Genomic DNA, 12792 nt, shown 5'->3' on the forward strand with positions numbered 1-12792 from the left:
TTATTATTATTATTATTATTATGGATTAAACATATTTTTCTACAGTACTTTAAATAAATGAGCACATTCTAATAAATTCAATTCGATTAGATTTATTGTCCCCAGTCTGACATTTATCTCTTATAAAGCACTAGTTTTTAAATTAAAACTGTATTGATCTACTTTTTGCAATTTGACAATGGTTGCCATTACTGACAATCCCATTGGGAATAAACATCTGACTCTGCAGCTCATTATTAATCTTCTGAAGTGTTAGGCAGATTTTTTTGGTAACAAGATGTCTATAGCCAGCTAGTAAGTACTTTAACAGTTGCTGTTGGAGTCTCTCTGCCTCTTAGTGGTTAAAAATCACAATATTTTTAAACAGGTAAAGCCCAAATGAGACAGAAAGGAAAAGTCAAGACATGTTCAGGAACCACCGAGAAAAGATGGAAAATGTATGCATTTATTGAAGAACAAAATAAAAAACATGGAAGATCTCAGTCTAATTGGGTTTTTCCCATGTTAGCCATAGCCACCTGTGACCGCCATTTCCAGATTTTCTTGTGTGACCTCGAGAGAGAGAGAGTGTGTGTCCAGACGTCAGAAAAGTAAGGCAATTCCTGAACTGAGGAAAACGTAGGAAATGGCAGTCGGTTTAAACACCATTAATAAAAACACTTACATTTTGTGCTACTGACCAACATACAAAAAAATAACTTTTAAAATATTGACATTTTTACTGTTTAAAGGACATCCTCAGCGGGCCGATCCTGTTGAGGATTCCTCGCTGAGGGTTTTGTGATGAACTAACTTTGGGGAAGGTTGACTCAGGCTATGATACAGGTGCTTCACACTTGCCACAAATAACATTACCGTCAATTCAACATGGTCCACACCCATACAGTACATAAATTATCTTTTTTATTTCCTTTTTAAAAGTCTTCAGTGGACATCACAACCCAACGTGATGACAATTCCTGTTTTACATTATAGTACCATACATCGCAAATACAAATCCAGGCGCTTGTGCATATTTCTGTTGTGTTTTCTGAGCTCGGGCGTAGCCACCTTGGTGCAGCTGGATTTGTAGTGGGGAGGGCTGGGGAGGAGGGTATGGCCGAAGTGGGGAGGGGGGGCAGTTAGACCGATGGCTCGTTTAAGTGCTTGAGGCGGATGCGCTTGATGTAGCTAGCATTGGCAGGACTGTAGCGGCTTGGGCTGAAGTCTGGCGACGCGGCGTGCCGGGCGGGGCTGAAGCGTGCGCTGGGCGACATCAGGCTGCTGGTCGGGGAGCCGGGGGTCTGATGCTGCATCCTGAGTCGTGGTTTTACCACCGCAGGGCTGGGCCAGCTGGAGGAAACACATCAACAGTTAGAGGTTGCTCCTACTGTAAGAAAGTTGTGACTTTTGACAGAATTTGAAAACGATGTTTTAGGGTTTACATTTTGTAATTATTTTTTGTATGTTATATTTCTTTATGATCTTGAGATCATTTATGGATTGGATTAGTTGTGGAACATCAATGTCTGCAGCACTCATAGTAAATATAATCACCTGTTCACCTGTGAGGTGTGTGTGAGAGAGGGTTGCTGTAACTTTTTGATGGCTGGATTATTCGGACCATCTATATGTACAGTCCTCGTTATAATCAATCGAACATTTTTATTAAATGAAGATTTTGTTCAACACATTTTTTGCTCTGCATTTCTCAGACAAAGGGAACCAGGCCAGACCTCCTCCTTGAAGCAGCTCATGGTTTCCTGAAATCACTGCAGATGGGACTGTTGGATTTCTCTACACACACTTGTCACCATCTCTCTGAAAGCCTGCTGATTGGATCTCTTTTTATATTTATTCTCAGGAACAAATGCTCCACCACCTGGCCTGTCCCCTCACTACTCATTCCTGCCTGTAAGTGTGTGAAGACGTGACTGTAATGGCAAACGTTTGGTCTGCAAGAGCTGAAAAGCCCTTTCTGCAACAGAGGGTGCTACATTTCTGCTGCAATAACCATGAATCATCAGCTTTTTGTTTCATTTGTGGCATCAACAACATCATTTCTTATACTAGGATACTGTTGGAATCTATAATGAGTAACATTTTTCACAAGACTGTAAAAGTACTCAATGAGATTTTAGGCATATATCTCTGATGAAATTACCTGAAGTGTTTCCCCACACAAATATTATTTCAGTGCTCAGCCTTTAATCTGATTTAATCAGCCACTGAGACCGGCAACTTCTCCTTTGAGGCCAAAACAGCAGAACACTAAAAGAGAAAATATCCGAGCGGCTACGAACCTCTGCATGTCTGAAGTCGAGAACGAGATCATTGTGCTCTTCCACTTGTGAATGCTGGGATACTTCAGGAGGTCGATGTCTAAGCCTTCTATCGCTGAGAAAACCTCTCTGTCCAGCTTGGAAGGTGAATCCCTGCAAAAAAAAGCAGAATTAGTATACCAGTTAAATCGTCATTTCTGGGTGACAACATTGTCTCATGCTGTTGCAGACTGTACTGTAACTGGAGAAGATAGTGCCCCACAAAAAGTGAGACAGGAGTTGCTTACTACACTTTCTTTTCTTTTTACAAATATATCTTTTCAGAAAAATACAAACAAATAAAGCCCCCCCCCCCTGCAAAAAATGCATAAATAAAGTAAATAATAGAATTAAAATGATTATAGAACATAAAGTAAATGCATGTAATAATTTAAAAAGCAATGTAGGAATTTGGAAAAGCCTGCATAAATAAACCTTTTTCTTTTTTGTCTAAAGTTTAAAGTTTTAATCACCTCACTAACACAAATATTAATAATGTTAAATAAAAGAAAAGAAGTAAATAAATCCTAAAGAAAATAAACAATTTTGGGAAAAACACACATTTAAATAATTATGAAAGTAAACTAAGTAAATAAACATCTTTAAAAATCAAGAATTTAAAGGAATTGGAAAACACATGCGTAAATAAACCCAAAAAATATTATTGAATCCAAACAGATGAATAATTATATTCATGCTGTCAAAACAGGTTTTTGAAAGATAAGGAAATAAACGCTATAGATAAATATTTAAAGAAATGAAATGCATGAATGTGTCTAAAGTTTTTAAACACTACACCAAAATAAATATTGTTGTCATTTGTAAAAGTTATTATATTTTTAAGCTCATTTTACTTTTTGAGGAACCACTGTTACTCACCCTTCGATGAACAGTCCTCTCCTGATGTTTGGTGGGGTCCTGGGCAGAAACTCGTTGGAGTTATCCAAGGACTTGTAAGAGGAGCCTGAAGACCCCGAGCTGCTCAGGTCCCTCCCCCCATGGTCCCACGACTTGGACCTGGCACAGAAGTTCCTCCCCCCCGGCGCTGCCCCCCTAGTCCTGCCCAGCCCCTCTAGACTCTCCTCTGCTTCAAAGAACTCCTCCGAGCTGCCGCTGCTGCGCCTTCTCCTCCTCCTCTCCAGCCTCTGTGGCCTCCCCGTCTTGCCCGCTGTGACCCAGAGACAGGCGGGTCAGCCCGGTGCTGAGGTCCGAGGCTGAGGAGGAGGAGGAGCTTAAGGGGTCCCTGTGCGCCTCCTGCAGCGACATGCGCTCAAACTCCACCATGAGGTTGGAGATGGGCGACAGCAGGCAGGAGGAGGAGGAGGAAGGGGAGGTGCGAGGGGCCACCTTGTCCCCGTTGTGAGTCCTGTCTCTGGAGGAGGAGGAGGAGGAGGAGGAGGAGGAGGAGGAGGAGGAGGAGGAGCACAGCCCATTTTTGCAGGAGACGCCGGGCGACAGGAGGCCGTCGTCGCAGCAACACAGCAGCTCCTGCTGCTCCGCCGCCGTCTCGATCAGGTCGGCCCCGCGGTGGTGCAGCATGGCTATGGGCAGGATGTGGAACTCGCGGCCCCCCACCGCCCCCTTCAGGCCGTCCTTGGACGCGGCGCAGGACGTGATGCTGGTGAGCGCCGCGTTCTGGCGGTTCTTCATCTCCTCCAGGCTCATGTCGTCGCCCTCGTCCAGGAAGGCACCGACGGAGATGGAGTTGCAGAACTTCTTGGGCTTGGCTGCAGAAAAAGGGATGATGTGTTGGAGTTATTCATAGATTTTTATTTCTTAATACTCTTTATTTTCCTGCTGTTACTGTTGACATCAAATTAATTACTGCTGTTTTATTTCTTTAGGATTTTTGCCGCTACGTGACGAAGGACCAAAACAACCTGCATCTTTTATTCCAGGACATGCAGCTTCTCGGATATTAAAGCGGGCGGAGGTACCTGGAGACGGGGTTTTGAACTTGTTGCTGGTTTCGTTCTCCCCGGCCTCCTCGTGACCGCGTGGGCTGAAGTCCTTCTTGCTGAGATACTCGTCCAGCTTCTGCAGCCCCTCAGCAGACGACAGGTCCACAAAACTGTCCAGAAAGTCCCAGTACTCAGCCCACGGGTGGCCCATCGCATGAGCCAGATCTCTGTAGATAAAAGGATGATTATCATTGATCAGTGGTTCTGGGAAGTGATTTATGTTTATGATAATAACCTGAAGTCCCAGTGTCTCACAGTATATTTCAGAATACAAGTGAAAGACACTTAGGCAGAGTAAGGTGTTGGATGTACCTGCCCACTCTCTCTGCCCCGCGGTCTGGATCAGACTTCAGGATGTTGTGGAAGAGTTCGCCCCGGTCTCTGGGCGGCGTCTTCCAGGACCGACGGAAATCATCTGCCTGCAGGAGGGAAGGACATCTGCTGCTCAATACATGTGTTTTACGATGCTAAGATCTGGTAGGGTTACAGATGTGGGTAAAGGTAGACCGGTAATCAGGTGGAGAACTTGCTTTAGAGGGACTCAGCGGGCCGGCGTAGGCTGTGACAGTCATGACGGGGTCCATGGGGCTCCTGGTGTGCGGATTGATCATGGAGAAACTCTCTGAGGACTCGGGGGACCAGAGACCCCCGATGATAGGCTGAGAGGAGTTGTCTGCTGCCCTCAGCAACGGGATGAAGCAGCGGTCTGTGATACAACAGACAAATTCAAGTTGAGGGCTGCAGGATTTGGAAAATAATTGAGATTTTTTTCTTAAATAAATATTGCTATTTCGATTAATTGTGCAGCCCTAGTTTAGAAAACATTTTCAAACAAGGACGTTTATTCACAGATCATGGATGGCCTTTATTTTCAATGAGGGTCAAATGTCTGTCAGATTTACCCAACACGTTTATTTTTTCACACCCCACAAAACAAACAACTAGGTGCAATATGATTTGTAACAGAACTGATGTTTCGTTTATCCAACCACACAAACAAAGACTAATAATAGATGAATGGTCCCTCTCCCTCCCACTCACTTCTCTGTATACATCCTGTGCACGAGCATCAACGCCCCCTGCTGCTGTTTGGCTGGATTACTGTAATGTGGTTCTTTATATGGTTACCATTTACAGAAGCAGGGCTGAGCATGAGGTGTCCTCCAAATTTGATAAAAGGTGTATTGGAAATAGAATCTCTGTCCGTCTGAGTGAAAGCACACTTAATAACTTGTGTCCTTCAGAGAGAATAGAAACAAAAAACGTCTTGGGACCAAGCGTGTGTGTCCTTACCCTCCAAATAGTCACTTATCTTCTGCTTCACATCCTGGGTTTTATTTTTTCTGCTACAAATAAGCTGTGAAAAGGAAAAAACAATATAAGAAAAGTGCATTTAAGTAAAGCTGAGTGCATACAACTGTTGCTGGATTAGCTGGGGAAAGAATTCGCTCGACTAATTTTAGCCTTCAAATGTGCAATGAGTGATGGTTGCCAAAAGATTTAAAAAGGTCAGGGCTTCAAAATCAGAGTGAACATAACCTGTAGCTCCCTCAGAAACGACTGCCAGGGGACCAGCTGCCCTGTGCGGAGCTGAGAAGCTGCTAGAGGTTTACAGACCCCTGCAGAACCGCCTGTGTAATAACCCCCAGTAATGACACTCAAGGCTATGCTCAACGTTCAATAAGGGTTAAAAATAAGGGTCCTCACATCACAAGGCTTCTGGCCGTCCTTGTTCTTGCGACTCTTATCGCAGTCAGGATGCGAGCACAGGACATTGACCACGTCTGGGCAGCCGAACTTACAGGCAAAGTGGAGAGCGGTTTCAAAGCCCTGCAACATAAACAGAAACATGTTAAGAGCACACAATAGAATACATATACAGACCTCATGTGAGGCTTTCATCCAAGAGCCTCATACTTTTATATTTATTCTCCAGGTAGTAAATCACAGAAGTGTGTCTGGATTGAATTTGCGGAGGAACCCATGGCCAGTCTAGTGAAACAGTCCTACAATAAATCCTAAAATCATGACGATGAATGATCCGTTTTTACCACAACAATAAAGATCTAAGAACTGTGTTTGTGAGAAAAATATTTCACAAAGTAAATGTGTTTTTATGCATTTTAAAGCTTTTACGTGGGGTACAAAAAAGACAGTTGCTAACAGGTGGCTAGGTGAGACTACTGATGTTTTCTGGGATATTAAACGTAGTCAAGCGTGCAAAATCATATGAAATGCAGCCTTTGCTTCATCAAAGTTCCGTTTTTGTTTCATTTGTAAATTGTGTAAAAGTATCTTGCTTAAAAACGGGATCTCATCAGGTTTAGCTGGTATGGTGAACAGAACGTACAGCCTTATCCGGAGTGTTGAGGTAAAGATCTACGATGTAGCGGATGCGTTTCTGCAGCATGGCCTCCTGGTCGTCTGGATACATGAGTCGCATAAATTTGGGGTTTTCCAAAGTGTCCAGCAGCAGCTGAGCGATTCCCGCCTGGTTCTCCTTTGCTGCCACGTGCATCACGTTGTACCGGCAGCCCTCCTGAACACACGAAACAGAGCAACACATTTATGGATCAGGATATAATCCTTTTACTTTAATCCCTAAACAGGAAGGATGCTTCATTGTGTCCAAAAGCAGCATCTGACCTTAACTTCACCCGCTGACGTCAGGGATTTATCACAGAACATTTGATCAAAACATGATCTTTATAATGTAGTAGCATCACATCGGCAGGTTTAAAGCACTCATTTCTGACACATAACTCAAGTTATCTGTACACACACAATCACCAGCTTTAATTTTCGTCTCCATATTTAGCAAATGTATTCTTTGCGAGGATCAGACTTCTTCTACTTCTACTTCACAAAAGCATTAGCTTACAAGTTGGCACTGGTGTAGACAAGTTGTTTATATGTAAACACATGACCAGTGCGGCTAAGGAATCTCTATTAATAGCACACCGAGTTTAAGAAACATATTACAACGACAAGCCTGAACAAATTCTGCTTCCTTATTGAGTTTAATTTCGCTACATAAAAAAAGATGAATGATGCGTCTACCTGCACTATAGTGGGATTATCTCCTGAGCCGATGAGATAGCGCGGGTTGTCCCAGACCAGCTCGATGAAGGCCCCCTCGTCTCCCTTCTCCACGGCTTTCCTCAGTTTGGCCGTCAGGTCCTGGGTGCGCGGGCTCTTAAAGCTGTTGGCCCGCTCCCGGTTGATGGTGTCAACCTCCATGAGGTCTGGTTGTGGAGAGGGAGAAGAACTCAAAACATTGTTGGAGGTTTGTGTTTCTATTTGCAATTGACAAAGGCTCTTACCACTAAATCTGGATTTTCTTAAATAATGTATAATTAAGTCAAAAGGAGAACTTCCATTTAAAAGGCAGCTAAAATGTATAAAGGAAAAATAAAAGGTTTCCCTTCTAATTATGTGAATAACTCTTTATTTATTAAAGTACCTCACTCCTAAGAACCTGCAGTACACATGCAATATTATAGCCTTATAATGATTCCTCTTATAATACAGAGAGCACCATATTGACGTCAGTGTTAACCCTTCTGCTCTCTGTGGAATGCTGGCCTTCTAACAACATGTGCTATCCCCTGATAAGAAACATAAATGTAGCTCCCAACACATTACATAACAAACATTATTGATAAGGGACATTTTATTAAACGCAGAGAGGAATCACACTCCTTATAAACTTACCTTTACTGACGACCAGACCCGGTTTGGCAGGAGACACACAGGGAGTGCATTTGTTGGGCGAGGGGAAATATTCACAGATCCCCTTGGCAAACTTCTCAGCATCCTCACGGTTGGAGAAGCGATTGAAGCGAGCGCCCTTCATCAACTTAACAGCTTGAAGGGCATCCTTCCTCTCCGTGTATACATGTGCTCTCTCTACAGACAAAAATGTAATGTTTCAATGTGACCTTCATGTTTAATGTATTACTGTTTGTTGATGTGATTTTCTCACTAGAGGTTGAAAAAGCTTACATTTTTCAACCAGTAGAGTCATATTTAATGAGAATCCAGTGCCACCACAATAAAAGCAGTTACAATAAAAGCCGCCCTGACATACCCAGCTTTAATTTGTGTTGTTCATTCATAATACTCAAATCTAAAGAGTTCAGGCAATCCTACTTTCTTGCTGCTTACCAAAAAAGAAATAACATCACATGATTTCTTCCAACAAACAAATACATTCAAATGCAACATCAGCAAGTCCTAGACAAATACAGAAACTGGACAAACAGTATGAATAAACAGACAAGCAACGTGTCAATCTTTTAAGGTGGACTTTAGCTCTGGCTCAAGTCCCAAAGATGGAAACAAACTTTTTTTTCTGAAGTGTTTTTGTGGGGGATTTATTTAACAGTTAAGAGGCGAGCACCAGGCCAACAACACACCCCAAAAAAAGATGTTACCCCAATGATTCAGCACATCAGAAAACAGCATCACTGTCATTTGATATCAGACAGGTAAGATCCATTTCAAGCTGATAATCAATACATTGTATAGTGCCGTATCTTATTGATAAAATGATGATCTTGTGAAATGATGCTGGCTTTCCAAATACACATGAAGTATCTCAAAGTGTAAAGATATTTTTTTTCCACACTCATCCAAACTGCTATTCCTAACTTAAAAACTACCTGGCAAATGATCTGTAACTTTTGCCAACTCTTAATCTCCAACACTGAAATGTGTATCACACCACATAAAGTAAAAAGCTGCGTCTCTCTTACCACTTCTAGACAAAACATCCTCCAACAGCGGACATACTCCATAATAAAAGGTTGGAGACACTAGTGCCGGCTTTGAAGGGGTTTCCGTTTGGGACTGAGAGTTACTGCCTTCTGGTGAGCTGTTTGAGGTCGTCTTTAAGGCGATCTCCTCTTCCTCAGGAGGGTTGAGACCCACTCCGTAGCCAAAGTCCAACTCTTCCGTGGCAGCCTCAGTGGGTTTGCGTCTTGTTGCAGCAGTGGTTAGTACAGCTTCTGAGGTGGCACACGACACAGGTTTGGCATTATCCGTAACGGAGGCCTCACTGTTCCCCAAAGAGCTGCTGTCCGTTTCAGTGGCGCTGCTCTCGGGCCCGGCCAGCACTCGGGCTAACTTCCTCTCAAAGGTGGCACGAGTGGTAGGGGTTATAGGACCACACTTGACATCTGCTCGGGCAAACTCCTTGCGTAGTTCATCATCACTCAGCCCCCTCAGCCTGATCAGAACCGCCTCCATGCTTCAGCTCCCTACAACACAACACATTTTGTTTGGTTTGGTATTTTTGAGTTTAAATTCAAATGAGCACATAAACACATTGGTAAGACTCAATTAAATGACACAATTAGATATATTGTTATCTTCCACTATATTCAATATAATCAGCAATTCAACAGCCTGCAACAGTTCTGTGTGCATATAATTATTATTAAATGCCATTCAGGCTTTTGTAAAATCCCAAAGCTGCCACACTTTGTAAAATATAACCTTATTTGACCCACAAGTAAACCCCTTCAGTGCAAAGTATTTCCTGGTAGGCAGCACACATATATTAGATATCTTGTGGGTATGCTCAACAAATAAAAATATTAGATATCAGTCCCTGTAATGCAATTTAGCAGGTAATACTAAAGTTCTAGGCACTCATATTGCTATTTATTTTTTATCAGAACAATCCACACTATTATGTGATTAGCTTCAGCTAGCTAGCTTGCTAACCAACAAGTCAGCTTTAGCAGCCAGGGAGTGAGACTGGCAAAGCTAGCAGGAGGGAAACAGCTCAGATGAAGGTCTATAAATGACAGATTAAACACACAACTTTAGCCTGGAATATTATTGACGATCACAAATGGATAGAAAATGGATAAACAATGACAATAATAATCGGTTCTTTCGCACACTGTCACGCCCAAGTATGTCATTCTTCGAGGTGGATGTAACGCAACACATTTGATACGTGAAGATGGCGATAAAAATCAAAGTTTACGTGATGACATCTAGTAACAAAAGTGTCCCTATACTTACCAAATAACATTTTTATTTAATACACGCGGAGCTGTGAGAAAGCGTTGTTAGTTATGCAAAGATTAACTGTTAGACAGACACAAAGCTGGAGACGGTCTGCTCTCATTGTTTACAACATGTTCTGCGCATGCTCAGTTACAAGGGAGGGCGCACGGTGCATTCCCGTGCTGTGGGGAAAAATTAAACTCTGAACGACCCGAGTGTGACAGGCGAGCGGAGATATTATCCACACTGTGTTAAATCCCCTTTACCCAACAATCCCATATCATTTTAAGCTTTTTCGTGTCAACATTAAGGTAGGAGATTAATATCGCCGGTGGACGATTGCAACAACAACATAGAAAGCTATTTTAAGTAGCTTTTTGTGGGCGTCTCTTACATGTACGTACTTTCCACGATCACTTAAACGTTTCAACATGCTCTCCAATAGCAGACGTGACTAATCCAAAGAAACGATAACCTAATAAACTCATGTGAAGGTATTTCTGGTACACAACACATTTAAATTGTTTAAAATAAGTGCAAACGCCTAAATAGTGAAAATGTAGTGCCGGGATGAACACCGTTTTAAAGAATATTCATGTTGGCACAATCCCCACGTATGCGGGCCAACTTGTATTAGGCAAGACACAAGATATTAATAGAAACATAACATCACTACCTAGAATAGACACTTGTTCGTTTAAGGTTGCAAGCAAAGACATTTAGCATGACGTTTGTTAGATTCACAATCCGGTTAAGGAAGCTGAGTTTGACAAGCAGGCTAACTAGCCACTTAGCAAGGAAGAAGCTAATCCCTCAAGCCACCGGTTAGCATTAGCATACTTTAAACACCTAAAGTAAGAACCGTTTTTAGTGTCCCTAACAAGCATATACGCTAAACATGTTTCACAGTTAACCGTAGTGTAATGCCAGTTGAACATATTATATTGTTTAACAGTGACATGCCCACCTCCACCTCTCCTCCCGGTCACTATTGCTAGGTGACGGTGTCTTCTCTCACCGCTAACTGTTTCAAAATGCAGACAGTGAGGACCCCGTTGTGGCTAAAGGAGTGCCTGATCAAAATAACGATTAAAACTTGAGGAAACCATTCAAATACAATTCAAAGGTTTTATTGACATATGCACAGTAGCTACATTGTAGATAAGGCAATGAAAAATGCAAGTCCCAAGCTCCTCCAGAAATGCAACATAATATATATAGGACAAAAAAAAAACAACAACAATAAAACACATGTAAAAGTAAAATAAAAATAGAAGAAACAGAGTGGAAACAAATATTGCTGATTATGTTGCAAGACCAGTCTGCAAGTAATGCAGAAGAAGATGGTGAATCATCAGTGATGGAAAAAGTATTCCGATTATTCACTTAGATAAAAGCAGCAATGATACAAAGGTGAGAGAAGTACTCAGATCATTTACTTAAGTAAAAGTAGAAGTACCAGAGTGTAGGAATACTCTGTTACAAATGAAGTCCTGCATTCAAAATGTTACTCAAGTAAAAGCAGAGAAGTATTAGCATCAAAATAGTAGTCATTGTCTGATTGGTCCATTTCAGAATAATATCTCTGATATGTTTTATAATTATTGATCATTAAAGTGTTCTCTGATCTTGTTCTTGAGTAAAGTAGAAGTAATCAGATCTTGTACTTGAGTAAAAGTAGAAGTACTCAGATCTTGTTTTTGAGTAAAGTAGAAGTACTCAGATCTTGTACTTGAGTAAAGTAGAAGTACTCAGATCTTGTACTTGAGTAAAGTAGAAGTACTCAGATCTTGTACTTGAGTAAAGTAGAAGTACTCAGATCTTGTACTTGAGTAAAGTAGAAGTACCAGAGTGTAGGAATACTCTGTCACAGTAAAAGTATTCTAAATGTTCCTCCAGTGAAAGTAGAAAGTACTCTCCTCTAAATGTACTTAAAGTAGCGACAGTAAAAGTAGTCATTGTCTGATTGGTCCATTTCAGAATAATATCTCTGATATGTTTTATAATGATTGATCATTAAAGTGTTCTCAGAGCTGGTAAAGGTGCAGCTAGTTCTAATGGCTTTGTATACTGCAGGGTAGCTGCTGGATTTACTGCAGGTGAACTACAGTCTGATTTAAGGGAGATTATATTTACCATCATTAATCAAAATCTGTAAAGTAACTAAAGGTACTTCCCTTTTAGTACTCGATATATCTGAATTGTATTGGCGTAAAAGTGCAAAGTAGCAGGAAATGGAAATACTCATGTAAAGTACAAGTACCTCAACATTTTACTCAAGTACAGTACTTGAGTAAATCTACTCAGTGACTTAAGCATTCAGATTCTATACTTGAGTAAAAGTACTAATACCACACTGTTAAAATACTACAATAACTAAACTGTTAGACATATTTTCATTTTTTTAAATCTTCACATTTAAGAAGCTGGAATTGTGATCAAAAATTATCTTGACTCTAATTTTCTGGTAACCGACTCATGGTTTTAGTTCCCTAAACACAATGTTGGAT

The 12792-nt window shown here is 41.5% G+C and overlaps 1 protein-coding gene across 1 annotated transcript; it reads right to left on the minus strand.

Moving 5' to 3' along the window:
* Nucleotides 1–407: 407 nt before the first annotated feature.
* Nucleotides 408–10424, minus strand: ankle2 (ankyrin repeat and LEM domain containing 2). Its single transcript, XM_063898057.1, is given in 14 exon segments — nucleotides 408–1332; nucleotides 2283–2414; nucleotides 3180–3424; nucleotides 3426–4027; nucleotides 4238–4428; nucleotides 4574–4676; nucleotides 4788–4967; nucleotides 5555–5618; nucleotides 5969–6091; nucleotides 6612–6800; nucleotides 7322–7506; nucleotides 7976–8170; nucleotides 9019–9522; nucleotides 10298–10424. Coding segments are annotated over 13 exon segments (2913 nt in total). The 5' UTR covers nucleotides 9512–9522; nucleotides 10298–10424; the 3' UTR covers nucleotides 408–1121.
* Between the last annotated feature and the right edge of the window lie 2368 nt (nucleotides 10425–12792).

The sequence above is a fragment of the Eleginops maclovinus genome, chromosome 12 (genome assembly GCF_036324505.1).
Source record: "Eleginops maclovinus isolate JMC-PN-2008 ecotype Puerto Natales chromosome 12, JC_Emac_rtc_rv5, whole genome shotgun sequence".
Lineage (NCBI taxonomy): Eukaryota > Metazoa > Chordata > Actinopteri > Perciformes > Eleginopidae > Eleginops > Eleginops maclovinus.